Below are 27,815 nucleotides of genomic sequence, written 5' to 3' on the forward strand. Positions count from 1 at the left end.
TCAAGCTCAAATAAGCATCTAGAAATTAAGATTACACCAACTCTTTTCAGACACATGTTAAGAGTGCTCAGGCTAACCCCCATTTTGGTTGATTTGGAGTCAAAGGGGTGGCAAGGCCCTGGAGCATTCTGGACTACATTTCTCACCCCACCCCCTTTGTTTTCAGACTCGTTGTGCCTTCCTAAATACTGTAAAATGAGGACAAAAAGCAAGGACCATCTTTTGGCACTTTTGGAGGAACATGAAGACCCTGAATTAAATGTTATCTCATTTTTGGCAGATTTCCCTCATGCCCAGCAGAACAATCCCATTGTTTAACGAAAGCATTAGAAAGTAGCCTCAGCTCTCCTGAGTGTCAAAAAGAAATACACATGCTATACAAGATCACTTCATACCCAGACCCCTCCTTTTCACATTGATTTGTATGAGGGAAAATGTACTTAAGAGCAGTTTTGGAGACCCAAGATGGCGATCTGAGCTCCAACATGTGTAACTATGCTCTCAAGGAATGCAGTGCAGGACTGCAGACCACAGATCAGGAAGGGAGTCACAAGACACATTGGTAAAAACCTTGAGACAAAAAGATTCTTTCCTGCTTTTTGGCCAGAGCTCCTTCACATCACTTTAGCTGTATTCCACTGCCCACTCCTGGCCTAAGATAGGTAATCTCTGCTACCTGTCATTCCTTATAGCAATAAGGATCTTTTATTTCTTTCATTTAAAGTTATGAATGGATTAGTATATTAACGATTCATACTGCCACACACTCAGTAATTTTATAATGCTATTCTTCTCTTTTCTCTCAATAAAAGGAAGTTTTGTTTTAGTCTGGTTCGGACCTACATTTTGGGGGTTATACAGACACTATTTAGGCACATTTCAGGGCAAAGCGCTTGGTTTATCCCTAGCAAAAGATCCCCCTCCTCTTAAGGAGGCATGTTTAATGGGACACACGGGTGGCAGGTTCACACACTCAGGTTCCCAACAGACATGTGTAGCAATACCAAGCTAGTTTGGCATTACATGTGTGAACCAGTTTGAACCTCAAGTTTGTGTGCACTCTCTTCCCTTCGTACAACACATGATTTGTGCACTTGCTTCTAGGTTCTCAGCAAACCATCAATTGCCCTTTGTCTGAACTTGGTAAATCATGGTTTGCCTACAAGTCAAGCTTGGATTCTGATATATGAGCAAGCTATGTAGTATGCCCAGTTCAGACAAAATGAAAACTATGAGGGGAGGAAAAGGGGCATATCAGCCTCTTATCCAAGCCTGTTTAATGCCATGGTTTGGCATTAAATCTGAACTGACTCAATGTAACCTTGATCTCAAGATGCTTAGCGGAACCTGAAAGCAGTGTAATTTCTGAACTGACATTGTTATTGCCCTTCTATACATAAGTGTAGCACAAGGACTGTGAACTGAGCAGCAACAGAAGGGTATCCATCATTACATTCAGCAAGCCTGCCACTAGTGTCTGTTACTACATATTTCACTGCTAAAAGATAAAATAAATTTTTGCCATTTATTTCAATTAACTCAGGGTGAAACCTTTAGGTCAGAGGTAGCTAACATGTTGCCCTCCAGATGTTGTTGGGACTCCAGCTCCCATCAGGCCCATGGTCAGGGTCAATGAGTGTTGTAGTTCAGGAATACCTGGAGAGACACAAGTTTCCTATCCCTCTTTCATGTGTATTAGTTGGTTTCATAAAAACTATCACTTGACTTGTTATACTTCAACAATTGTATATACCACCTCTGTTACTATGTTTTAGTTTCATAAACATTTAAATAAATAAACATAGCGATTACTATTTTAGCCCTGTCAGTCAACTGAAACAGTTTCAGATCACAGAGCCACATGTAAACAGCCACTAATAATTTCCATCTTCCAAGCCCTAACCAAGTTAATAATTAATTCTTAATTAAAGCAAAACCAAATGTAGACAGCAGGAGCTGCTTTCTTAGATTAAGAGAGTGCAATACGCTGTATTATTTAGTGGGGGATCTTAAGAATGCATAATGGCCACTCTTATTATATGATTTTAGACATATACATTTTAATACCATAGTCAATAAAGTCTATATGCTAGACTTTTCAGCAGCTTTCAGTACTATCAACTGATAGTACTATGATAACTGTCTGGAATGATGGTCAGGGATGGGACTTGGAGAAACAATTTTGCTGAGGTTTTGGTCCTTCATTGAGAAATAATGACACCTCAGAACACTGTTGAAATAGAAGCAATAAAGGCAATAAATCAATCGTTATTTAATATATGATATGATCAACAGTAGCATATACTGTTATATCCATTAATGTAATACATCATGTCTGAAATTATTTGTCTTGGTTTGTCATGGTGCTTTGGGGGCTAGTTATCAAACTGTGACAACTCTGAAAACAAACAAGAAACACAGGACCATTGGGGTCTTCCTCTTGAGAAATATCAAGGGCAGAAATAGGAAGCACCAAATAAAACAAGCTGTATTAAAAATACACGCACAAACCAAGATACCAGCCATTTGCTTTTAAAATATAGCTTTTGGCTGATGCTCACGCAAGGCTCTCACAAAAGCAGCCAGACAACAGGATATTCATGTAAATATTGTCATAATACATTTTCACCGCCTTCTCCTCTCCATTTTGCTTACAGCCAGGGAAAGACTGCAGCGTTTGGCAGTGATGCCTTACCCTGCAGAAGTTAAACCTGTTCTAGAGAGGCTGTTTATTTGGGCTGAAAGCTGCGCTTCTCTCCCGTTCTTCTCTCCCACTCCCTTCATTTCAGCTGTAATGGTGTGCAAACGAGGCGAGGCAGGGAAAGATACTGCACTGATGATGCAGTAACAGCCTCCCCCCTCCCGCCTTTGACAGGCTGCTGCTCCTACATAGCAAACACAACCCAACAGCTGTTATCCAGCAGTGTCAACATAACAGCTGGCACAGGAGTCACCCAGAGAAACACCCAGGGGCGGCAGGATACAACCTGTAGAATGGCAGGCACTGCAAAACACAAACAAACACACACGTGTGACGTGCTCGACGTCTACGTGCACGCCTACAGTTGGAGCCGAGAAGCAGAGAGGGTGGTGCCTTGCACCCGAGTTCCCCCTTTTCTTCCTCCTCGGGTGAAACCGGGAAGAAGACACGACCTTTTGAACACCTTCTGGAAAATATCTTCGACCCTGGAAGGGCCGCGGCAGCTTTGCTTTGTTTGGCCCTCTCCCCCAGACCTCGGCATGCACCTGAAGGAGAGGTGGGGGCAGTTTCACTTCGCTGGTCAGTCGGCGAAGCGTCCCCTGCCCTGAAGGGAGGAGGATTCCCCCCCTCGCTACACAGAATAGGGAGGGGGAAGAGAAGCAAGCGGGAAGCCCTACATGCTGGATGTCCTCAATGCAGCAGCTTCTCCCCTCCACCTTCCTTACTCACCCGCTGAAGCAGAAGGTGGACTGACCTGCCGCTCTCACCACGAAGGCAGGACGGCGCTGCAACAGCTCACTTACGGCTCCACCGTTGCCTCTCTTGCTGCGACGTGTCCCACGGCTGGGCGGGGTTGAAGCAGGAGTCAGCGACTAAAAGGGGAGGCGGAGAATGGAAGTTACCGTCACGATGGTGGCTGACGCAGGGCGTTTTTAAAGGACGGGGGGGGGGTATCCATTTTTAAAACAAATTCAAATGGCTTGCACGCGGAAAACTCCCCCGTCTACACGCTCTGACATTTGGGTTGAGGCAAAAGCGGTTCAAATGATATAGTAATTTTTAAAAAGGGAATGAATACAGCCTTGTCAATATATTTGCAAAGCAGTGATGTTTTCCCAGTCTGCGTCTGTATTGGAATTGTTTTTAATATGTTTTTAAAGCTTTTTTTTTTTAAAGATGTTTTTAAGGCATTTTGTTTTAATATGTTTTTAACTCTGTTTTTATGATGTTTAGAATGTTTTTAGTGCTTTTGTTTGCTGCCCTGGGCTCCTACTGGAAGGAAGGGTGGGGGAAAAATTGAATAAATAAGTTACTAGCCTAGCAAAATTCTTACTAGCTTGCCCACCCACCAGTAAATACATGAATTAAAAAGCAAAATCATCTCTGAACCTCCAATCTCAGAACTTAGAAAAAATAGTTAAAAACCCAATTGCTTTGGTATTACAAAAATATCTTTGGGGTTTGTTTTATTTTTCTTTTGCAATAACTTAGAGAAGGTGTTGCAAAACTGCAGAGCACACAATAAAAACTAAAAACACTGAGTCCTCTAATGCCAGAACTTTAAGGTCAGAGAAGAATTGTTCTGGGATTAGACAGGACTGAAAAGAAAATATTATTTCATTATTATACTTTGTGGCAAAAGAGCAATGCTTTACCTTTCTGCAAAGGAGGTTCTTTCTCTTCCCCCTGCCTCCCAACAGCTGTTTAGAAGAGCAAGGCTTTGCAGTTAATTAATTATTTTATTTTATTTATATCCTGCCCTTTCTCTTAGTAGGAGCCCAGAGTGGCAAACAAAAGCACTAAAAACACTTTAAAACATCATAAAAACAGACTTCAAAATATATTAAAACACAACAACCATTAAAAATATATTAAAACAAAACATCTTTAAAAACATTTTTTAAAGTTTAAAAACATTAAAAATAAGGTTGAAAAACATATTAAAATCAATTTCAACACAGATACATACTGGGATAAGGTCTCTACTTAAAAGGCTTGTTGAAAGAGGAAGGTCTTCAGTAGATGCCGAAAAAATGACAGAGGTGGCGCCTGTCTAATATTGAAGGGGAGGGAATTCCAAAGGGTAGGTGCCACTATACTAAAGGCCTGCTTCCTATGTTGTGAGGAACAGATCTCCTGATAAGCTGGTATCTGTAGGAGGCCCTCACCTGCAGAGTGCATTGATCGACTGGATATATAAGGGATAAGACAGTCTTTTAGCTATCCTGGTCCCAAGTTGTATAGCACCTTGAACTTAGCGCAGTAGTTAACAGGTAACCAGTGCAATTCTTTCAGTAGCGAAGTGATATATTGGCGATAAACCTGCTCCAGAGAGCAGTCTCGTGGCTGCCTTTTGCACCAGCTGCAGCTTCTGGACCAGCCTCAAGGGCAGCGCCACATAGAGCGCATGACAGTAATCCAGTCTGGAGGTTACCAGTGCATGGACAACAGTGGTCAGGCTTTCGCTGCCCAGGAATGGCCACAGGTGTCTTACAATTCAAAGCTGGTAAAAGGCACTCCTAGCCACTGAGATCACCTGGGCCTCTAGTAACAAAGATTGATCCAGGAGCACCCCCAGACTATGGACCTGCTCTTTCAGAGGGAATACGACTCCATCCAAAGCAGGCAACTGACCAATTATCCAAACTTGGGAGCCACCGACTCATAGCATCTCCATCTTGTTAGGATAGAGAGACAGTTTATTGGCAACCAGCCCACCACAGAGTCCAGGCACCAGTTCAGGGCTTGCACGGCCTCTTCTGATTCAGATGTTACAGAGAAATAGAGCTGGGTATCATCAGCGCACTGCTGACACCTTGCCCCAAATCTCCTGATGACTGCTCCCAAAGGCTTCATATAGATGTTAAACAGCATTGGGAACAAGATGGTACCCTGTGGCACCCCACAGCACAACTACCAGGAGGCCGAAAGACAATCACCCAATGCTATTCTCTGAAAATGACCCTGGAGATAGGATCAGAATCACTGTAAAACAGTGCCTCCAATACCCACCTCACTAAGTCAGCCCAGAAGGACAGCATGGTCAATAGTATCAAAAGCTGCTGAGAGATCAAGTAAGTATAACAGGGTCGCACTCCCCCGTCCTCCCAAAAAAAGTCATCCACCAGGGCGACCAAGGCCAGTTCAGTCTCATAACCAGGCCTGAACCCAGACTGGAATGGGTTAAGATAATCTCTTTCATTCAGGAGTACTTGCAATTGCTTCACCACAACCCTCTCAATTACCTTCCTTAAGAAGGGTGTTTTTGCGACTGGTCAGTAGTTGTCGCAAACCAGTGGGTCCAGGGTGGGCTTCTTCAGGAGCGATCAAATCACTGCCTCTTTCAGGGTGGCTGGAACCACTCCTTCCTGCAACGATGCATTGACCACAGCCCTGGATCCACTTGGTCAAATACCCTCGGCAAGCTTTAATAAGCCAAGAAGAGCAAGGGTCGAGAGGACACGTTGCTAGCCACATTGTCACAAGCACCTTGTCCAGGTCATCAGGCCACATCAACTAAAACCAATCCCAAGAAGTTGCAGCAGACATTGCACTGAACACCTACCTCACTGGGGACTACAGTAGATGCGGGTAAGGCATCAAGATTGCTACAGAGGCAAGCAACTTTACCCTCAAAGTGCCTTGCAAACAATTCACTGTGGGCCTCTAAAGTTTAAACCTCCATTTCCTAGATTTGACGTCAGCAGACACCAGACAATATGGAAAAGCTCCACTGGGCGGCTACTTGAGGATGTGATGGTGGCAGAGAACATAAGAACATAAGAAGAGCCTGCTGGATCAGGCCAGTGGCCCATCTAGTGGGCCTTTTTCTCTGACCTCACAGTAGGCACAGTTATGATGTTTTACTCATGCGCGATCAGCCTCACAGCACGTTTTTTGCCACTTGTGCTCTAGCCGTCATCCAGCCCTTAGCTCACTGGTGTACCAAGGTGCAAACTGGGCTCCACAATGCAGGAGAGGGTGCTCGGGGGCAACTGTGTCAAGAACCTGACACGCCTCACAGTTGCACAGTGTGACAAGGACTTCAACAGGGTCACCTGACCTATCTACTGGGAACTCTCCCAGGGCATTCAGGAATCTTGTGGATTCTATTAGTCTCTGGGGCATCTGTCCATCACTCCTGCAGGGGTGGATTGGAACCATAAGTCTAAACTTCACCAGGAAGTGGTCTTGATCATGACAATGGGGTGACATCCACCCCTATCTCCAGACCACCCCTTCCCCCATCTGGAGCAAAACCCAAGTCGAGGGTGTGCCCTGCTCTATGCGTTGGGCCGGTGACAACTTGAGACAGCCCCATGGTCATCATGGAGGCCATGAAGTCCTGAGCCAGAACACTAGAGGCAGCCACAGCATGGACATTGAAATCACCCAGGACTATTGTTCCAGGCTCCTCCAGTACCACAGCCGAGATGGCCTCCACCAGCTCGGTCAGAGAAGCTGCCGGGCAGCAGGGTGGACGGTACACCAGCAGCAACCCTAGTTTACTGTCTGCTTGGCTCAACACCAGGTGCAGGCCCTCACAACCAGCTCCAAGACAGAGTGGTTTCCTGGTGACAGAGATGGAAGTTCTGTAGACCACAGCTACTCCCCCCCCCATCCCTGCAGCCTATATTGGCGTTTGCACCAAGTATCCAGATGGGCAAAGCTGAGTCAGATCAACTCCTCCCAGCTCACCCACCCAGGTCTCGTTAATGCACACAAAATCGGCACCTTCATCCACCATCAAATCATGGATGAGTCTGGTCTTACTGTGTACCGATCTAGTGTTAAACAACAGCACACGCAGGCCAGTGGGCACAGCAGATTAGGAACGAGTAATCTGCCCATGAGATGAGTGGGAACGAGGAAAAAGGTGTAGATAGCCTTGTCCTCATCTTCTATGGTGGTTCACCACCTCCCCATGGCTATACCTCCCTCTACCCATGAGCACTGAAATTGGGGCGGCATCACCCACGTTCCTCCTTACTAAGACTTCTCCTAAACACCTGATATGGACCCAACAATAGCCCACAAACAAAACCTATCTGAGTCAATTATCCCAGTAGGGCTCTGCAAGAATGGGGAACAGTAAGACCCACTCAATATTTTTCACACAGGGCACATCTACTCCCCTCCATCTCACACCCAGGGAGGGCCAGCCTTCTGCCACTTGCAGATTCTCACTCTGAAGGCATCTGGCGACTTTCTCCTATTGCTCAGTTCATTGCACAGGCTCTCATCATGCACAGGAACTACACATGCACCATATATCCTCCCCACTACCAATCTCCTGATTGGTTTTTTTTAAAAATAGAAGGGGTAGTGCCCTTGCCCTCGGGACTCCCTAAGGGACTCCCCAAGGTCAGCCGGACTTTTATGCCCCCTGACCTAGCCTGGAGCTGATGCAAGAGGCTGCAAAATTGACTGCAGCCTCTCTCGAGTCAGGGTCAGGCAGGGGATCCCAGTCCTTGCAGCATGTACCAGGGACTTCAGCTGTCTTGAGAGACAGCAAGTAAGCACCAAGATGCTCAGGTACTCACTCCCAGGGCAGGTCTTCTCCAGTCCCCCAATGCTGCAGCTGTTCCCCCAGCTGAAGCTGGACATCCACACACACACTGTATATCATTTTTCTCAGACTGTATATGGGCTTAATTCATGCTTGCTTTCAGTCCAGCAGCAACATAATTTTAATACTAATTGAACAACTAATAATAAAATCCCTCTGGACCCTATATGCATATGTAGAGAGCAGACTGTCTGCCACCACCCAAGTAAATAGCCATAGCCCTACACATTACATCAAATTAAGCTGCAGGGTTTCCAGGGCAGATGGCATGGTCCACAGGCGGCTTTAAAGTTTTGACCCATACGTTTTCTTAGGAATTAAGGCTTGGCCTCTAAGCATGTATAGACTTCCCTTCTCATATCATAGAAAGTAACCCTAACCAAAAAGGAAAAACAGCAACACACAGGATGGGGTGCAATAGTTTTTTCTGGCCCACTTCTCACAGATCAGATAATCACTCATTAGTCAAACAAACAATACTTTATAACTTGGGAGGGTGACCAAGTCACATCCAACCAAGGGAATCACTGCCATAAGAGACTTATAGGTACAATCTGCTGCTGTTCAACCAAAGGGACCTTTCTAAACTGAGTGAAAGGGCAGTAAAATTGCAAATGCGATTGAATGTAAACAAGTGTAAAGTCAGGCATATTAGAACAAAAAAGCTAAATTTCATGTATACGCTCATGGGTGGTGAGTGACCAGGAATGAGACTGTGGAGTCGTAGTGGATAGCTCAGTGAAGATGTCGACCCAGTGGGCAGTGGCTGTGAAAAAAGCAAATTCCATGTTAGCGATCATTAGGAAAGGTATTGAAAATAAAACTTCCAATATAATGCTGTTATATAAATATATGGTGCAGCCACATTTGGAATTCTGTGTATAGTTCTGGTTGCCTCACCTCAAAAAGGATGTTGTAGAACTGGAAAAGGTTCAGAAAAGGGCAACCGGAATGATCAAGGGGATAGTGACTCCCCTATGAGGAAAGGTTGCCGCATTTGGGGCTTTTTAGTTTAGAGAAAAGGCAAATCAGAGGTGGCATGATAGATGTGCATAAAATTATGCGTGGCATGGAGAAAATGGATGGGTAAAAGTTTTTCTTCCTGTCTCATAACACCCAGAACTCATGGACATCCAATGAAGATGGATGTTGGAAGATTTAGGACTGACAAAAAAAAGTACTTCCTAGGGTTGCCAGGCCTCTGGTTTTTGCCTGGACACTGGATTTTTGGGGTCCTCTCTGGGTGAGTCACCTTAATCTTCTGACTCTCAGCTTTCACTTAAAAAAAAGTTTCTAGATTATCTGGTTCAAGAGATATACAGGAACAAAAGGGAACAGGCACCACACTGGAGACAAAAAGGAGAGGCAAGCTGTGGTGGCAAGTAAAATTTATTGTAGTGCTCTACGCATTTCGGAAATACTTTCCTTCTTCAGGAGCTAAAACCATTCAAACAAACTCAAATTAATGTCATGGAGACAACACCATGGTCTTAAACATGACAGAGTACTTTTAGAGACCACATTCTATAAAAATCACTTAAAAACATTTAATATTTTTTCATTATAAAATATTCCTGATCATTAACATCAGACTGGCATCTTATAAAACCATACTATATGGCTCAAATTGAACAAGTACAGGGCAATGTCTTGTGTTTTTCTGGGGGGGATGAGAGAGTTATATGTTCAAGCTGCTATGTAATGGCTAGTACAAGATTTTGTTCAATTTGAGCCGTATAGTATAGTTTTATAAGATGCCAGTCTGATGTTAATGATCAGGGATATATCATAATGAAAAAATTTTAAATAATGTTTTTTAAGTGATTTATATAGCCCCCTCCTTAGAGTCCCTCTGTCTCTACAGCCAGTCAAGTTGCTCAGTTCCCAACTGCCAAGCGCACATTTCCTGGTTGCCTTGGGAAAGAAGAGTCAGGAGGACCTGTGAGACAGAAGTTTACATAGAGAGGAGGCTGGACAGCCAAGCCCAAGTACTTATTTTCTTATGATCACTGCAAGCTTAGCTGAGGCTGCCAGCCAGCAGCAAGCTTTGGGGGAGTGATTGGGGCTTGCTTTTAAAAAAGGTTGTGCAGGGAAGTATGGAATAGTATACTGGTCCTTGCATGCTGAAGATGCTGTTGTCTGCCAGCAAGTGCTTCCTTTCCTTTACCCGACGGAGGAGTTTTGTTTGTTCAAGGAGAGTGTGTGTGTGTGTGTAAAAGAGAGAGAGAGAGAGAGAGCGCACTTTGGTTCAATGGGGACTTGCTCCTAAGTGAATGTGCTTTGGATGGCAGCCTTACAGCCCATTCCTATACATGCTTACTCAGAAGTAAGTCACACTGCATTCAGTGGGGCTTACTACTGTATTTCAATAACTGTAAGAGGATCATCAGAAAACTCTGACAATGCAAATGAAATCCCATGTGATACATTGTGTGTGCGTGAGCTCCACTCTAAAGCAGTAACTAGAAACCTTATCGGATTGGTACCTTCCTCTTTTGGAGAAGAAAAGGTGTATTGCTAACTCAATCTAGTAAGTTTAAAAAAAGGGGAATGTATCATTTTGTTCCATCCCACAGACGGGAGTTAGGGAGAGAAAGACAGAAAAAAGGCAAGTTTGGGGAGGTGTGTGTGCGTGCAGATCCAGATAGCTGGGTGTGAGTCTGGATGTTTCTGTTGGGAATAGGGTTGCCAGGTTTAGGGCCTGAGACTGATCCTGTATCTTTAGGAGAAGAGAAAGTCAGCCAAGTGCAGGTGTTCTTGCAACACTGTAATGGGAAAAATCACAACCTGCACTTGGCTGACTTTCTCTTCTCAGGCCCTGAACCTGGCAACCCTATTATGTACCCATCTGCCCATAAGATGGTATGTTCCAACAGCATGTATATGTGCATATCTCTAGCTCCACCTGCAGGCAAAAGCAGAGACTGCAGCCAAATGTGAGGAGGTTTAAAATAGGGCTTAATCTAGGGTTGCCAGGTTCTTGGCCTGAGACTGATCCTGTATCTTTAGGAGAAGAGAAGGTCAGCCAAGTGCAGGTTCAATTTAAAGATACAGAAGACCTCTTGGTTGCCAGGCCCGGCCTCCAAGAGGTCTTCTATATCTTTAAAAGTTGTGGAGGGGTGAGGGAGAATTCCACCTTGTGGTTTTTCCCATTACAGAGTTGCAAGAACACCTGCACTTGGCTGACCTTCTCTTCTAAAGATACAGGATCAGTCTCAGGCCATGGACCTGGCAACCCTGCTTCACCCTATGGCCCCACTGTGAATGGATTAGTGTGGATCTCAGTGAATGGATCAGGAAAATCTGGATTGTACAAATAATCATTATGATATTGTAAATTTGAATGGGTTAGCTGGGATGTCATCCCTGTGATTTTTGGTTGTAAGGACTCTTCCAGGTGGGGCTTTTATGTTGAAAACAGGTCATTCAGATCTGTTGGTTGCCTCCAAGAGGTCTTCTGTATCGTTAAAAGTTGTGTAGGGGGAAAGGAGAATTCCACCTTGTGGTTTTTCCCATTACAGTGTTGCAAAAACACCTGCACTTGGCTCTTCTCCTAAAGATACACGATCATTCTCAACCCGTGTGTGTGTGTGTGTGTGTGTTGTGTGTGTGTGTGTATGTGTGTAAAAATCATATATGGCAAAAATGCCATAAGCCTCCAGTGACCTCCTTCAAAGGAAATTGAACCTTGGGTGGCTGGTGTATCATTTGACTTTTTAATTGCTCAGTCAGAAGTAATGTCCTAGTATGTAATCTTTAATTTTTTTTAACCTAACCATCCCTTTCATATTTCTGTTCACTGGAATTGAATTAGACCAGTAGCTTAGCCATAGTTCCTTAAGTTTTTCAAGTGAGGACTCCTTGATCTCATTGGTTGCATCAGCAGCTGGGGGAAGGTAGTAAGAATAGTCAGTTACAGATTTTGAACAACCTAGTGAGGGAACCTGCTCTGCAAGAACAGGAGAGCCCCAGCTGACCAAGCGTCTCTGCCCCAGTGACCTTGAACTTGCCCAGTAGCTAGTGGGCAGCTAATTCAATTTTTTCAGCAGTGGGGTGACATGTTGGTGATACCCTGCCCCAATGAGCAGTCATGCCGCTGCATTTTGCACCAGCTGCAGCATCCGGACCAACCTCAAGGGCAGCCATACATAGAGCGCATTACAGTAATCCAGCCTGGAGGTTACCAGTGCGTGGACAAAACAGTGGTCAGGCTATTCCAGTCCAGAAATGGCCACAGCTGTCTTACCAGCCAAAGCTGGTAAAAGGCACTCCTAGCCACTGAGGTCACCTGGGCCTCTAGCAACAAAGAAGGATCCAGGAGCACCCCCAGACTGCTAACCTGCTCTTTCAGAGGGAGTACAACCCCATCCAAAGCAGGCAACTGACCAATTATCTGAATTGAGGAACCACTAATCTACAGCACCTCTGTCTTGCTGGGATTCAGACTCAGTTTATTGGCCCTCATCCAGCCCACCAGTCCAGGCACCGGTCCAGGGCTTGCACAGCCTCTCTAGATTCAGATGTTACAGAGGAATAGAGCTCGGTATCATTAGCGTACTGCTGACACCTCACTCCAAATTTCCTGATGACCGCTCCCAATGCCTTGATATAGAAGTTAAACAGCATGGGGGACAAGATGGTATCCTGTGGCACCCCACAGCACAACTGCCAGGGGCTGAAAGACAATCACCCAATGCTATTCTCTGAAAATGACCCTGGAAGTAGGATCGGAAGGCCATTGAGCATACAGGCCATTGAGCACAGTAGATGAGCAACCAGGAACCCATCCATGGGAGGAGTGGGAGTGAGGAACTACGTGTAGATAGCCTTGCCCTTGTCTTCTGTGGTAGCTCATCACCTCCCTATGACTATACCTTCGTCTACCCATGGTCACTGAAATTGAGGTGGCATCACCCATGTCTTACTAAGACTCCTAAACACATGATATGGACACAAGAGCCCACCAACAAAACCTGCCAGAACCAGTTATCCCAGTATGCCTCTGAGAGAATTGGAAACAAGTCCTACTCAAAATCTTCACACAGGGCACATCTACTCCACCCCTTTCTCACACCCAGGGAAGGCGACCCTTCTCCCAGTAGTAGTAGTAATTTTATTAACGACCCAAAGATCCATAACATACTTTAAACAAATTAATTTACAATTCCATGTATAGCACTTATAATAAAATTTCACAACTTTAAAATTTCATACATTAAAATATCTTAACTATTTCTATTTAAATGAAATTACAACGATTATAAACTCTGAATATATATACTTCTTATTGATATTGCTGCTACAATAAATTTTGCTACCTCAAGTGTAGTTTCTTTCTTATGATCCGATAGGAGATAATTTATTCGTGAATATTCTGAGTTTAATATTTGGTGATCTAAAAGAGGTGTAATTAAAAGCGATCTTAAATGATCATACAGAGAGCAGTGTAATATAACGTGAACATTCGTTTCAATTTCTCTTTTTCCACAGGGGCATAGACGTTCTGCATACGGGGTCTTATTGTATCGTCCCTCCAACACTGCCGATGGCAGAACATTCATTCTAACCCAGGTAAATGCTTTCCTACATTTAGATATATTAAGATTGCTCAAATATGGCATTGGTATAAAAAACCTGTCATTGTGCCTATATTTCCTTGCTTGTTCTAAATGGATTTGGTAGTCAACATCTCTGATACGTTGTTTAATGTTTACTCTAGCGGTCTCACTTCCCATCTGTACTATAGATTGCATAGAAAATCCAAGATACTGAAGTTTATTGAGGGTAGTGTTGTTCCAAATAGATTTAAAATTATCTATTAATATATGGGAGGCTAATCCTTGAGGTTCTAAGGTTAATTTTAACCAGTAGTTAATCTTCAGTGTACAGATGATTGATTCTATAGACTGTGTCCCTATTTCTAACCTTATTACACTATTCGGGACACATGGTGGTATAGCCATAATAGATCGTATAAAGGAGGTCTGTACTGCCTCTAACTCTGGGAATTTGTCTCTTGTCATCACCTGTGTGCCATAAGTAAGCTGAGAGATTATTTTAGCTCTAAAAACCTTAATAGCAGGTATAATCAATTGAACTCCATTAGTGTGGTAGAACGTTGTCAGTGTTTTAGCTGTTTTCCTTGCATTTAATATAACTGATTTAATATGGTAATTATGGCAACCTGAAGTTTGGAAGGTGAATCCCAAATATTTGAATGAGTTCACTTGATCAATTAGCTTTCCATTTAATATCCATTTATGCTTTACCCTTTTTTTTGCTGAAAACCATTATCTTGGTTTTTTGGTAATTTATATCTAACCCTTCCATCTCGCAATATTGAGCTATACCTTTTAACAATTTCTTTAGCCCAATCGGAGTCCTTGACAAAAGAGCTAGATCATATGCATATAACAGGGCATTTCTTGGGGCACTGGCTAACATTGGGGAATGGATAGCGTACTTATCTAGCATTTTGATAACATCGTTGATGTATACATTAAAAAGAATGGGCAATAGAATGCATCCTTGTCTTACACCTTTTAAAGTTGTAATCGAGTTAGTTAAATGGCCTTGTACATTACATCTTACTTTTAGTTTAGTGTTTTTATATAGGCCTTGTATCAATGTTAGCAAACGTCTGTCCATTCCCAGCTGGTATAATTTCGCCCACAATCTTGATCTTGCTATCGAATCAAATGCTGCCTTTAGGTCTATATACGCTACACAGAAAAAACCTCCTTTTCTTTGCGCATATTTATCTATAATATGCTGCAAGACTAATATGTGATCCATTACTGATCTCTTTGGTCTAAAACCTGCTTGTTCCGGGATCAATATAGCCATTTGTTCTACCCAGGCGGTCAGTTTGTTAAATAGGTGTGCCGCATATAGCTTGCTTATTACATTTAAGAGACTGATTGGGCGATAATTTTCTGGATCCATTCGTAACCCTTTCTTAAAGATGGGCACAACTGTCTCCATCCCCCAATCTTCTGGTATAATCATCGTAGAATCAATGTATGAAAACAGTGACGCTAATACTGGAGCCCACCATTTAGCATTATTCTTAAATACCTCAGGGGGGATATTATCTGGGCCAGGAGCTTTATTTGATTTTAGATTCTCAATCAATTCTAGTATTTCATCCTCGGATACTAAGATCCATTTTGGGAGCTCATTCATTATTGCATATTCATATATCCCCTCCTCTTTTGAACTGCTGTATAATTTTGTGAAATATTCTTCCCATGTCCTTGCCGGGATGTTACAATCAGAATGGGAGTGTGATCTCGGCCAATAAGCTGTAATAAGTTTCCAGAAGATATTTGGGTTTTTTAATTTGGCAGCATTATATAAACATTGCCATATTTCCGACTTTTCTATTCGTTTTTCTTCTTAATTAGCTGTTTATATTTTCTCTTAACTATTACATATCTATGTAAATCTTCAGAGTGTCCTGACATAGTGTATGCTTTATAGATTTCACGAGTTGTTTTTTAAGTTGTATACAGTCTTGATTGAACCAGGATTTTACTTTAGCAGATTTACATTTCGGACTACTTCTTCTTGGGTGTTTAGTCAAATTCCTCATTAACGTCAACATTATTTTACCGAATTGATTCAAAGGATCATTCATCTCTGACCTAGTTATTAACTCTTGTTTAAACATTAATATCTCCGACGAGTTAAGCATCTTGGTAATCTGATCTGCTATTCTAGGGATCCATTTCGCTCTTTTCGGGTAGATATCGATGTTATCATCTGAAAAGGCACTTTTAGTTAAATGGATAGATTTCGTTCTGGAGTTTATTTCTAATACAATTGGGAAGTGATCACTTTCCAAACGTCTAACAACCATAAATTTTAGTATTGAAAAAAATAATTCACTTGAAATAAAGCTTAGATCTATGAGAGAGGTGCCTGAGTATGAAACATACGTAAGCTCTCCCTCCATGTCTCCGGGAGAACGGCCGTTCATCAGAATCAAATTCAGCTTAGTTGTTAATTTCATTAGAAGCAACCCCGCATAATTTATTCCAGAATCTTTTGAAGTTCTCACAGGGAGATTCAGTGTATCATCAGGAACTAAATATTGTTGCAAATATTTAGAGTATAGTGCCTCATCTGAGGAGCCCAATCTCGCATTGAAGTCTCCCATTAATAAGATCGGGACTGATAGATAATGTAACGTCAAATCAGCAATATATTTATCTAGTAGATTGAAATAATTAACAATAATTTCCCTAGAACGCCCCGGAGGTAAATAAACATTAATTAAAATTAATGAAAAATCCGAAAACTCCATTATAATAGCAATTGCTAGATCTTTAAGGGGGTTTAATTGTTTTACTTTAACTTCTAACGATGTTGAGACTAATACGGCTATCCCTCCCTTAGGTCGACCTCCCATGGAGCTGGGGCTGGCTTGTAACTCAAATGTAGTATATTCGGCCACATATAATTTATCCAGTAACCAAGTTTCTTGCAATAGAATAATATCATGGGATATCAAAAACTGTCTCAGGTCTATATCATTTACTTTATTTAACCATCCAGCGATATTCCATGATATTATTTTAAGCTTATCTAATGGAATGTTCTTCCTCTGTCATGGAGATAAACATTGGGTCTCATCATTTTTATCATATTGGTCCACTTCAGTACCAGTATCTAAGGGCAATATTCCAATAGGATTCATCTTTAACTGATCAATAGGTTCCACTTCGCAACTATTTTCTAAAAAGTCAGCCAGGATACTCTGGTTTAGCACCACTGTTCCTAATTCTTCATCGCTAGTATTAATTGGTGTCACTACCATTTCTCTTTCAATGGATGTTAATAGCATTTTCAGCCTAGTAATAATGTTCAAACGTTCCGATGTGCTTTGTCTATTACATATAGTTATAAGCATTCGTTCTTCTGGTAGAATGGACGGAGAACTGTAGTTATCTAAAGTTGCGGTTTCATCAGGAGCATCCTGCAGACCATCTGTAGTCTTCTCCGAGGACTCCTTTCTTGCTGTTTCTGTAGGAACCAGTGGTTCATTCTTGATTATTTGGTAACTATCTGTTTGTCTAAAAATTTGAGAATTATAAAGATTCCTCGGGGGAGCAGTATTTTCAAATAGTCTCGATACTTGAATATTTTGATAGCTGAAAATTGATCTTTTAGTATATATCAACTTTACGTCCTCTCGATCCTTGAAGGTAACTATCGCTCTTGCCTTTTTATAGTTGTAATATAAGTATTGGACTGATAAGATTCTATCTATGTTCATTAGTCCCGGTTTAGTAGCTTCTATTATATTCCAACAATGGAGTCTTCGTTTATGGGGAGACAACATACCTCCTGGTTTCGGATAGTTTATGAATACCAATTTATGGTCATTCAAAGTTAATTTCCATTCCTGCTCCACCAGGTACAGGTCTTCTTCAAGTAAAACACTAAGTTCCGGACGGACCTCGTCCTCGATGGGTTCCGCCACTGCATCCTGATCACTCCGCTCTTCTCCCCTCTCAGCAGTATCCTCCTCCAAACTCTCTCCATTCAAGAGGGCAGAGGAATCACTCTTTGTAAGTGAATTTTGTTCTTGGTCAATTTTGTTTTTATCTTTTTTATGTTTCCTTTTTCTTCTCTTTTTTTTCTTAATCTGTTGTTGTGGAGTATCTAAGAGCGTAAATAATCTTTTGAAATTTAATGAGAGAATTGGAAACAAGTCCTACTCAAAATCTTCACACAGGGCACATCTACTCCTCCCCTGTCTCACACCCAGGGAAGGCGACCCTTCTCCCAGTTGCAGACTCTCACTCTGAAGGCATCTGGTGACTTTCTCCTATCATTCAGCTCACTGCACAGACACTCACCCTGGTGAGAAACCACATGGGTGCCTTACATTCTTCCCACTACCAATCTCGTCTAGATTGGTTTTTTAAAAAAAGGTAGAATGGGATAACGCCCTCACCCTTGGGACTCCCTAAGGGACAACCCCTTTGGTTTTGCCCCTGCCAGCGGTAGACTTGCCGCCCAAGGACTGCTGGGCTTTTACGCCTCCTGGCCCAGCCAGGAGCTGATGCAAGTGACTGCAAGATTGAATGCAGCCTCTCTCTGGATTCAGGGTCAAGCTGGGGGTCCCAGTCCTTATAGCACTTGCCAGTGACCTCAGCTGTCTTAAGAGACAACAACCCAGGGGAGCAAGCACCCAGATGCTTAAGTACTTGCTCCCAGGGCAGGTCTTCTCCAGTCCTCTAGTGCTACAGCTGTATACATAATAGTATATTCCATTTCTGTTCTTGTTGATTGCTTTGACACTAAGCATATTTGAAAACATCATATAATGGAAAGATAATGATTTCATCATGATGTTAAGTCGTCCCAAGTAAATAGGTCATTATAATGTACAAAATTTGTTCAAATCTCACAAAGGTTTGTGAAAAAAATTCTTTACTTGATTCATAGCTACGTTTATAGAATAGATTAGCCAAGTCAGTATAAGGCATTCAATTTCTTCTTCTGTTGATTTTCTTACCCGTATAAGAAATAGAGATATACAAAAATGAAAAGGAAGCTGTTTTGCCCTGCTTTTTCTTTTTTACAGGTGGGATGTAACACAATAGTAGGAATTAGGAGGTTAATTGTAGGGCATTGTTTTAACAGTATTTTTTCCAACGGCAGTTTTTCAGTATAAGAACTCAAGTGGTAAGTATCTTTCTTTTTAAAAAACTGTGTTAGCTATACCTGCATTTTCCTCCACATTGACTGTCCCTATGAATGTCAGAGATTTAAACCTCTAGCATTCAAATCTCCACTCGGCTATGAAGCTCACTAGGTAACCTTGGGCTCGTCACTATCTCTCAATTTAAGCTACCTCACAGGGTTGTTGTGAGGATAAAATAGGGATGGGGAGAACTATTTCTATGACACCTTGAGGAAAGGTGGGATATAAATTTATAAATAAATTTTAAAATAAACATTGATAATTAAAGTATATGTCTGGGTAAGCTTTCTGAAATAAAAAAAGTTGTAGAAAAATCATTGATTCTCTCCATTGAATGGTGAGATTTAAACCCTTAGCATCTCTTTAAACAACAACAACAACACTAAGTGATGAACGTAGCCTTACAGATATGAAAAGAAAAAGAGTGGGTGTGGCACCAGGAAAAGAGGGTGCTGAAGTGGTCCAGAGTACCAGGTGCTTAAAATTCTATTGGGATTGTAACTGACCACTGAGCAACAGGGAGAGTTTTATTTTTAAACAAACTCCATCCAGCCTTTTGTTACCAAGAACATACCACATTCCGAGCCAGCTGCAATATGGCAGATAAAATCCAGTTATCTTGGGCACATGCAGATGCTTACCAACATTGAACAGTTTTCTCACTAACAAACTGGCCGTGAGGGCCATCAGCACTTGGGGGTAAAAGGGCCAAATGAACTGGAGTCTCAGCTCCCTCATCTGGAGATTTGGTGGCTTTAGGACCTGCCATGTCAGTCCTGACCCACCCAGGGCAACAGGCATTCAGGAGAATACCATCGCCTTTCCTTGTCTCATTCAGCAGCCTGGCTTGAATTCTGGACAAAACGGTCACTCCGGTTTTGGACACCCCATAAGCGGTATTTGGCCAACCCTCCTTCTCATGCACTCCCTTCTTGCTGTCTTCTACAAATTTTTCCATGAGTTTCACTAGTTCCTCTTCGGTGATTGTGTCACTCCGAAACTTCTGCTGTAGCTCTTGGCTGCACCTGGCAAGTGCTCGGACACTCATGACACTGGAGATGTTCACTATCCTTCCTGTGACAAAAAGAAATAATAATTCCATAATCAACAATGGGTTAAATCCAACTAAGTTATACTCAGAGTAGGCCCACTGAGCAGACCTCAGTTAGTCATGTCCATTATTTTCAATGGGTCTAGCCCTACATGAAGATGCCAGGGATTGAACCCAGGGCCCTCTATGTGCAAAGCAGATGCTATACCACTGAACTACAGCCCTTCCCTGTGAAACCTGCAAAAACTTGGATTAACACTGTCATTTGTTAAAATTTGGAATATTGCAGAAATGGAAAAGTGCTAAGAGCACATTCAGTCACAGGGTGGCAGATATTTTTGAATAATGACAGCATTATTTATAAACTTTATGAAAAACAGAGATGGATTAGATATTAATTGTTGCAGTTCATTCAAATTTTAAAATAGTGTTCATGATTATTATTGCTAATCACTGTATTCATAAGCTTGGACTATACTGTACTTCATTATATTTACATTATTTTAGTATACTTTACTGTATTTGGTGCTGTTTGGTATTTTAATTCATACTATAAAATTAATCTGAATAATGAAATCTGAAGAATGAATGATATTGGGTAGCTTATAGGTTGTTCTCACTGATTTACTTTTGTAGATAGAATGTAAGCATTATTCACTAATAGGCAAAAAACCTTGCGGTTTAAGAATGTACCTATAGCGCACAGATATATCTATCAAATTTTAAAAAGCAGGGAAATTGGGCAGCTATAGTGAATGCACCAGGGGAGCAGGAGACCTGACCTCCTGTCTGAGATATTGTACTGCCCTACACATTTGTAAAAATACAAACACCATTTGGGTTGGTCTTTCACAGTCCAATCCACTTGCTGTGTAGCTTGGAAGAATTTGGTAACGTGCCATCTCCAAAGATGGAGAATTATATCTTTGTATGTTTGTTGGTGTTCTTACTTTGCTTCTTTCCTGTGTTACTAATGTTTCTACATAGAATCTAAACTGGAAAATTTCCCCCCTCATTATTCATCCTAGAAATCTGTGTCAAATTTATTTTTATTAATTTCAACACCTTTTTATTGTATTTCAAATTGTTGGTTATGTTCTATTTCTATTTTGAGTGCATTAACAATTGAATCTGAAACTGCAGTTTTATGTAAAACCAGACTGATTACAATATGTTGCTACTTCAGCAATGACTCTAGCTGTTGGAAAAAAGAGGATGCATGTTTTCAGCCTGCTATGTTTAAACCACTTCATTTAAGGCAAGGTGGGCACAGTCAATTAAAAACATAGAGCACACCTAGAATTTTGTTAGAATATATTTCACCTCCCACTGTTTTATCTTGTGCAAATTGAGACACTCCTGAGGTCCACTGGAGAATATTCTGCAGAAGTCAGTGCCATTATTCCACAATTATGTTTGGAGTTTTTTTAGTATAAATTTTGCAAAGAGTTGCTGTACTTCACATATTCACAGAAATAGAAACAAAAGAAAATGATTTCCTATAGGAAAGTTCACTAAAATTGCAAAGGAAATCAGACATATTCAAAGTGACCATCTGAACTATATCAACTGTCTTAATTATGTTGCTTCCTCCCCGGCTAAAACAAGATCAGCACAGCACATGTCTTCTTTCTATTATTTGGGCTGAGTGCAGGTGTTGCCACCACTCACCATATGCTCAGAGGCACATTTTACCAAATTCTTCCAAGCTACACAGGAAGTGGATTGGACTGTGAAAAACCAACCCAAATGGTGTTTGCATTTTGACAAATTTGTAGGGCAGTCCAATATCTCAGAGAGGAGTTCAGGTCTCCTGCTCCCCTTGGGCATTCACTATAGCTGCCCAATTTCCCTGCTTTTTAAAGTTTGATATAAATATCTGTGGGCTATAGGTACATTCTTAAACCGCAAGGTTTTTTGCCTGTTAGTGAATTTCCCTGCTTTTTAATCCAGGAGGTAAGAAATGGGATCCTGTGCAAGCTTGCTGAGAATGGATTGATCATTTGCATGCTTATTGAGTTCAGTGTGATTTATCCCCCTGCAATCATGCTTAGGATAGGTGAAACTGACCACAGGGGATGGGGGGAACAGCAGGAAGAAGAGGAGGAAGAGGAGGAGGGAGGGGAGGAAAGGCAGAGGGGGGCACTGGGATGGGAGCAGGCAGGAGGGAGAGGGGAGGAGGAGGACAGGTTTGATCATTTGCATGTTTATTGAGTTCAGTGTGATTTACTCCTGTGCAATCATGCTTAGGATAGGTAAAACTGACAGGGGGGAGGGGGGAGGGCTGGAGTGGGCAGGGGAGGAGGAAGAAGAAAGGGGGGAGGAGGAAGGGAGAGGAGAGGGAAAGGAGGGGGAAAGCAGTTCTGATCATTTGCATGTTTATTGAGTTCAATGGCATTTACTCCTATGCAATCATGGTTAGAATAGGAAAAACTGACCATGGGGGAGGAGGCAAGGGAAGGAGCATACTGAAGGGGGGCAAAGGAAGGGGGGGCAGGTTTGATCATTTGCATGCTTATAGAGCTCAGTGGTATTTACTTCCGTGCAATAATGCTTAAGATAGGTAAAACTGACCATGGGGAGGAGGAAGGGGAGGGGGAGGAGTAGGAAGGGGAAGGAGGGAATTGGAAGGGGATGGGGAGGGTGGGGCAAAGGAAGGGGGAAGGAAGGGGCAAGAGGGAGGGGATAGGAGGGAGAAGGGAGGGTGGGTTTGATCTAGGGTTGCCAGGCTCAGGGCCTGAGAATGATTCTGTATCTTTAAGAGAAGAGAATATTCAGCCAAGTGCAGGTTTTCTTGCAACACTGTTATGGGAAAAACCACAAGGTGAAATTCTCTCGTGGCTGTATAATCACATGGATATACAAATTTATTATTATTATTTTAAAACTTCCCCACATGTACCACTGCCTGCCTCATTTATTTATTTATTTAGTTGATTACAGCATATACTTACCCTTCATTACTACAGGATATGATACCATACTCTTAGCAGAAACCAGTAATTATTTGAAACGAATGCTGATGAAAGTTAAAGAGGAAAGCACAAAAGCAGGACTACAGTTTGACGTTCAGCTAAAGACTAAAGTAATGACAACAGAAGATTTATGTAACTTTACAGTTGACAATGAGGACATTGAACTTGTCAAGGATGATCAATACCTCAGCACAGTCATTAACCAAAATGGAGACAATAGTCAAGAAATCAGAAGAAGGCTAGGACTGGGGAGGGCAGCTGTGAGAGAACTAGAAAAGGTCCTCAAATGCAAAGATGTATCATTGAACACTAAAGTCAGGATCATTCAGACCATGGTATTCCTGATCTCTATGTATGGATGTGAAAGTTGGAGAGTGAAAAAGGCAGATAAGAGAAAAATTAACTCATTTGAAATGTGGTGGTGGAGGAGACCTTTGCGCATACCATGGACTGCGAAAAAGACATAATTGGGTGTTAGAACAAATTAAACCAGAACTGTCACTAGAAGCTAAAATGATGAAACTGAGGTTATCATACTTTGGACACATCATGAGAAGACAAGATTCACTAGAAAAGACAATAATGCTGGGAAAAACAGAAGGGAGTAGAAAAAGAGGAAGACCAAACAGGAGATGGATTGATTCCATAAAAGAAGCCACAGACCTGAACTTACAAGATCTGAACAGGGTGGTTCATGACAGATGCTCTTGGAGGTCGCTGATTCATAGGGTCACCATAAGTCGTAATCGACTTGAAGGCACATAACAACAACAACAACTACAGGATAATGCAGAGCTCACCTTGTGGTTTAATGAGTGGTAACAACTTGTTGCAAATATTTCTGGTTGCAAAGAAGTTTGTTTTCAGAGTCACTTCTGCCTGTGTGTGAAATGGTGTGGGGTCATCCACTTTGAAAACAAAAATGAAAATACAAAAATGGATGCAATCATTTTCATTTTTTTGTTGTAGAACATGAAATTATATCTGCTTTGTTGATAAGTGCAGTTAATTTTATGTCTGCGTATCCATGGTGTCTGTGTGCAAGCATGAAAGTTAAGAGAAGGCTAGAAATATCAACAAATAATAATAATTTGCCACCTATCCACCAGGTACCCTGTATTTTTCATCTATTTACTTCCTGCATAGGACAGTTATGTATCATATAGTGAGAAAGATCAGACAAAAATGCAGCTGCCTCTGTTTTCTGCAACAAACCAGTAATCAACCACACAGTATCTTTTCTGACTGATTGCTTGTCTATCCAATCCAATTCTTGTTTCTACTGGCAAATTACATTGGTATCAAACATTAGTCAGGTATGTTTTGCAGCTTCACACATTATGCTTTGCTGCACTCAAAAGTTTTTTTCATGTATTAAGAAACATCAAACTCATGTGAAGTACTCAAGATGTGATGTTGCATATGTGTACGTGCAGTGAATACTCACATGCATGATTGTTTACACTGGACTATCTACATGCAGGTGTCATGATTTTTCCTACTAATATATTTTTGGTGTTGGAAAACAATAGTGTATGAAGTTGCCTTGAATTACACGATGGAACAGTACTTATCAAAGTCATAAATGGCACAGCAAATATTTACTTAACCATGTCCAAGATATACTGTTAAAAGTCCTGCTGTTTAACCAGCATTTTACCCAGTACTTAGTTTTGGCCATAAGGCACTAGAGCTCAGTTCAGCATCTGTTCTCAGCCAAAGAATATATGAAATAAGATAGACAAAGGTTTCCTGATCAAGTGCAGAATGAGTCCCCTCCCCCAAGTAAATGCAGTGAGTCCAACTTCCCACTCATCAGGGATTGGGATAATGTTTTTCAGACAAACTTGATCCCTGTATAGTCTCTTTCCAGAAACTGAAAAGTTTTACCTTTGAAAGCAATCCCTGCATTGTTGACTAGCACATTTAGTCCTCCGTAGTTCTCTTTCAAAAAATCACAAAGGGTTTGGATACTCTGCAGATCATTTATGTCCAGCTGGTGGGAAAGCGGTTTTAAACCTTCCTCCTGCAGTTTTGCCACTGCTGCCTTCCCTTGCTTGACATTTCGGGCTGTCAGGTAGACGTCCCCAGTGAACTGTTTGCAAAGAGCCCGCACAATGGCCAGCCCAATGCCTTTGTTCGATCCAGTCACCACGGCTACTGGAGTGCTAGACATTCTCTCTGCCAAGTGAATTCCAATCAGATGATACAAAAGACACCTCGGGAAGAAACCCACTACATTAATGAGCACGTTTTTTGGTATGGAGTTAGAACATCACATGATTGTTAAGCTACACAAAAACACTTACTCTGGAATAATATAATACCCTCATCAGTGGAACTTCAGAAACATCTGCTAGACTAATTGCATAGAGGCAGCCATGTTAATCTATTGCTGCAAATACAATGGTTTTGTGGCACCTTAAAGACTATTACAGGTATTGTGGCATAAGGTTTTCTTTGCCAGAGCGTTCTTTGTCAGATACATGCAGCAATAACCGGGTGGGTATATTTACCCTGAGTACAAAGCAGAAGAAACACATTTTTTCTCTGGTTTGGCATGTTGCTTTGAAGCCTCCATGCCGTGGGCTGTCCCTAATGGCTCTTCCTTACCTATAAACGGGTGCCATAAACTCTGAAAATAAAAGCAATTTATAGAAGAATAGTAATGAGCCCAAACATACCTTGGTTCACTCAAAGAAAATGAATAAGAATTTACGCAGTTGATTCTGTGTACCGTCTATTGTCGATTCTGTTCCCTTCCCTGAGCTTGCTCTCTGCAGTGCAAAAGTTGCTCTGGCTGAATCCCTGGAGACCCGCCTTTCCTGGCAGCTTTAAAGAGCCTCAGGCTTAGAACATCCCTTCCTTGCAGCCTATAGGAGAATTTGAAACAAAAGAATGCTAGAGTTGAAGAGCAGAGAGAAAGTTAAATCTGTGGCTGCCTGTTTTCCTTGTGGGTATTATCTCTGTGGGCTTATCCACATAGGGAGCATTACTTCATACTAAATATGCTGTTTTTGCCTCTGTTTTCTATTTGCACCATCCACAGCAAGGGTTCAATGACAGCTGCAAACACTGTGTTTTCTATTCACACTGAAGATAAGAAGTAATCACACAGTTTCCTAATGACCACACCCTCTAACATTTCCAGTCCCTCTGGTTAGTTGGCAACCAAGGAAGCTCAGTTTGTTCTACCAGCTAAATTCATTTAAAAACAACAACCTGGAAGTGCCATTATTTATATTTTCACTGGTACAATACAGCTGAAATACAAATCTTTGTTTGAGCAGTGCTATGTTTTTGCGCACAAGTTGGGGGGAAAGAAAAATAAGGCACCGTTTGCAGCAACATATAAGAAAGCTTGCAGAAAGGGGGAGAACAGTTACTTGTCAACCCACAGGAAATGAAATAAACGAAGGGAGGAGGAGGGAGTGGGCGTGGAGAGGGGAACGATTGACACACCCACCTAAAAGCATCAGAGCACAGTGTTTGCAAGCACTAGAGGTATGGAATGAAGACGTTTTTTCCTTTTTTTTTGTATTATCAGAGGATTGGGTTAGTATGGATTTACAGGGGGAAAACTGTGTTAAAGTTTCTGTTTGCCAGTAACGTCATGTGAACCATGCAAATTAAAAGGGGATATGACAAGCTCCAAACACACACTAAACCACCGTCTAGCTGAGCCCTACATTTCTTTCTTTTTACAAAGGAATCTGAGGCTGTGTACACACCAGAGCTTCAAAGCACATTTCCCCTCCACTCACAAGAAGCCTGGGAACCGTAGTTTGTTAAGAGTGCTGAGAATTGTAGGTCTGTGAGGGGCTCCCAGAGTGTGTGTGTGTGTGTGTGTGTGTGAGAGAGAGAGAGAGAGAGAGAGAGAGAGAATCATGTTCTTAAAGCTCTGGTGTGCACACAGCCTGAATTTAGGTAACAAATTTCCCATTCACATTCAGGAGTATCTGTGTATGAGAGAAGAGTAAGTCACATATATAAACATAAAAGTAGCTTTTATGTTTGCATTTATGATCCCAGAAAGGGAGGGAGCAGCCTTTTTTTCCAGCCCTCTGTTTACTCAGAAATAAATCCGACTGAGTTCAAAGGGCTTGGTAACAGTGATTTTCAGATTCTGCATGACCAAATTAGCCTGGAAAAGAGGGTTACCAAAATTAATTTAAAAATCCTCTTTCATTTTGGGAGAAATTAGCTTACACCCTAAGCTATTATTATCTTGGGATTTGTTTGCTTAAATGATGAAAGAGCAGCTAGGCCGTAATCTTAGACATGCTTACCTGAGAGTAAGTCAGTCCCACTAAGGCAATGGGGCTTCTGAATTAGACATGTGAAGGATTGCACTCTTCATGTCTCCCAGTTTTAAGTCCATCCAAATTGATTTTAAGGGGTTGTGCAATGCTGGAGACTCTGCAGGACTTAGTCCCCGTGCCATTTCAGTGGAATATGATTGTGGCATCCTGGAAATGGGGGTTGGTGAGATGCCAGGGCCAAGCAGTGCACATAACCCACAGCAGGTGCTATGTAAACAGTATGGAAGAGTCATGCAGGGGGATGCAGCAAACAGCAATAGATGAAGGACTAAGGGATGTTTTAGTTGCAGGTGAGGATGGGGTGGGGGCAGTTACAGAGCTAGAAGGCAAATCTGTGGAGATGGGAAGTAAGTATGGTGAAAACTTTGACCTCTCTATTGAGTCAGCCCACCTTAGACCAAGCTTGAGTGTGGTAAATATTTAGCTCTTTCAGGGACTGGAGAGAAAGTAGATGGGTTCTGAATGGTCCTATCAGAAAGG

At 41.9% G+C, this 27,815-nt stretch overlaps 3 protein-coding genes across 9 annotated transcripts in view; all 3 read right to left on the reverse strand.

Moving 5' to 3' along the window:
- Nucleotides 1-4,375, reverse strand: part of DOP1B (DOP1 leucine zipper like protein B) — a 100,317-nt gene extending 95,942 nt beyond the window's left edge. For 2 of the 4 annotated variants that reach the window (XM_061627704.1, XM_061627701.1), the window contains exon 1: nt 3,431-3,604. The gene's annotated coding sequence lies outside the window, so the exon portion shown is untranslated. Of the gene's footprint in view, nt 1-3,430; nt 3,605-4,356 lie in introns of those variants that run through there. The other 2 variants (XM_061627702.1, XM_061627703.1) reach the window with 2 other exon arrangements.
- Nucleotides 4,376-8,811: 4,436 nt separating this feature from the next.
- On the reverse strand, nt 8,812-16,227 carry LOC133386086 (uncharacterized). Its single transcript, XM_061629708.1, has 4 exons — nt 16,211-16,227; nt 15,885-16,120; nt 13,589-14,454; nt 8,812-9,036 (listed from the first exon to the last, which is right to left on the reverse strand). The coding sequence occupies exons 1-4, from the start codon at nt 16,225-16,227 to the stop codon at nt 8,812-8,814; spliced, it is 1,344 nt and encodes a 447-aa protein (XP_061485692.1).
- A 2,503-nt stretch (nt 16,228-18,730) lies between these two features.
- Nucleotides 18,731-27,522, reverse strand: LOC133385181 (carbonyl reductase [NADPH] 1-like). 4 transcript variants are annotated; one of them, XM_061627709.1, is made up of 5 exons: nt 27,303-27,522; nt 25,698-25,886; nt 24,904-25,194; nt 23,814-23,921; nt 18,731-20,061 (listed from the first exon to the last, which is right to left on the reverse strand). In XM_061627709.1, the coding sequence occupies exons 3-5, from the start codon at nt 25,187-25,189 to the stop codon at nt 19,625-19,627; spliced, it is 831 nt and encodes a 276-aa protein (XP_061483693.1). In that variant the 5' UTR covers nt 25,190-25,194; nt 25,698-25,886; nt 27,303-27,522; the 3' UTR covers nt 18,731-19,624. The 4 variants fall into 4 exon arrangements, with proteins under 4 accessions (XP_061483693.1, XP_061483689.1, XP_061483690.1 ...); XM_061627705.1 differs by having other exon boundaries at nt 24,904-25,232; XM_061627706.1 differs by having other exon boundaries at nt 24,904-25,248.
- Between the last annotated feature and the right edge of the window lie 293 nt (nt 27,523-27,815).

The sequence above is a fragment of the Rhineura floridana genome, chromosome 5 (genome assembly GCF_030035675.1).
Source record: "Rhineura floridana isolate rRhiFlo1 chromosome 5, rRhiFlo1.hap2, whole genome shotgun sequence".
Taxonomy (NCBI): Eukaryota; Metazoa; Chordata; class Lepidosauria; order Squamata; family Rhineuridae; genus Rhineura; species Rhineura floridana.

Coding starts and splice junctions, on each gene's coding strand:
- LOC133386086 (XM_061629708.1), bottom strand. Junction 14,455..15,884: donor TGATCCTTTGAATCAATTCG/GTAAAATAATGT, acceptor TCCAAACTTCAG/GTTGCCATAATTACCATATT. Junction 9,037..13,588: donor AGAAAGAAACTACACTTGAG/GTAGCAAAATTT, acceptor CTTTTTTCACAG/CCACTGCCCACTGGGTCGAC.
- LOC133385181 (XM_061627709.1), bottom strand. CDS start 25,189: ATGTCTAGCACTCCAGTAGCCGTGGTGACTGGATCGAACAAAGGCATT. Junction 23,922..24,903: donor TGCAGGGATTGCTTTCAAAG/GTAAAACTTTTC, acceptor TTGTTTTCAAAG/TGGATGACCCCACACCATTT. Junction 20,062..23,813: donor ACCACTCATTAAACCACAAG/GTGAGCTCTGCA, acceptor TTTTTGTCACAG/GAAGGATAGTGAACATCTCC.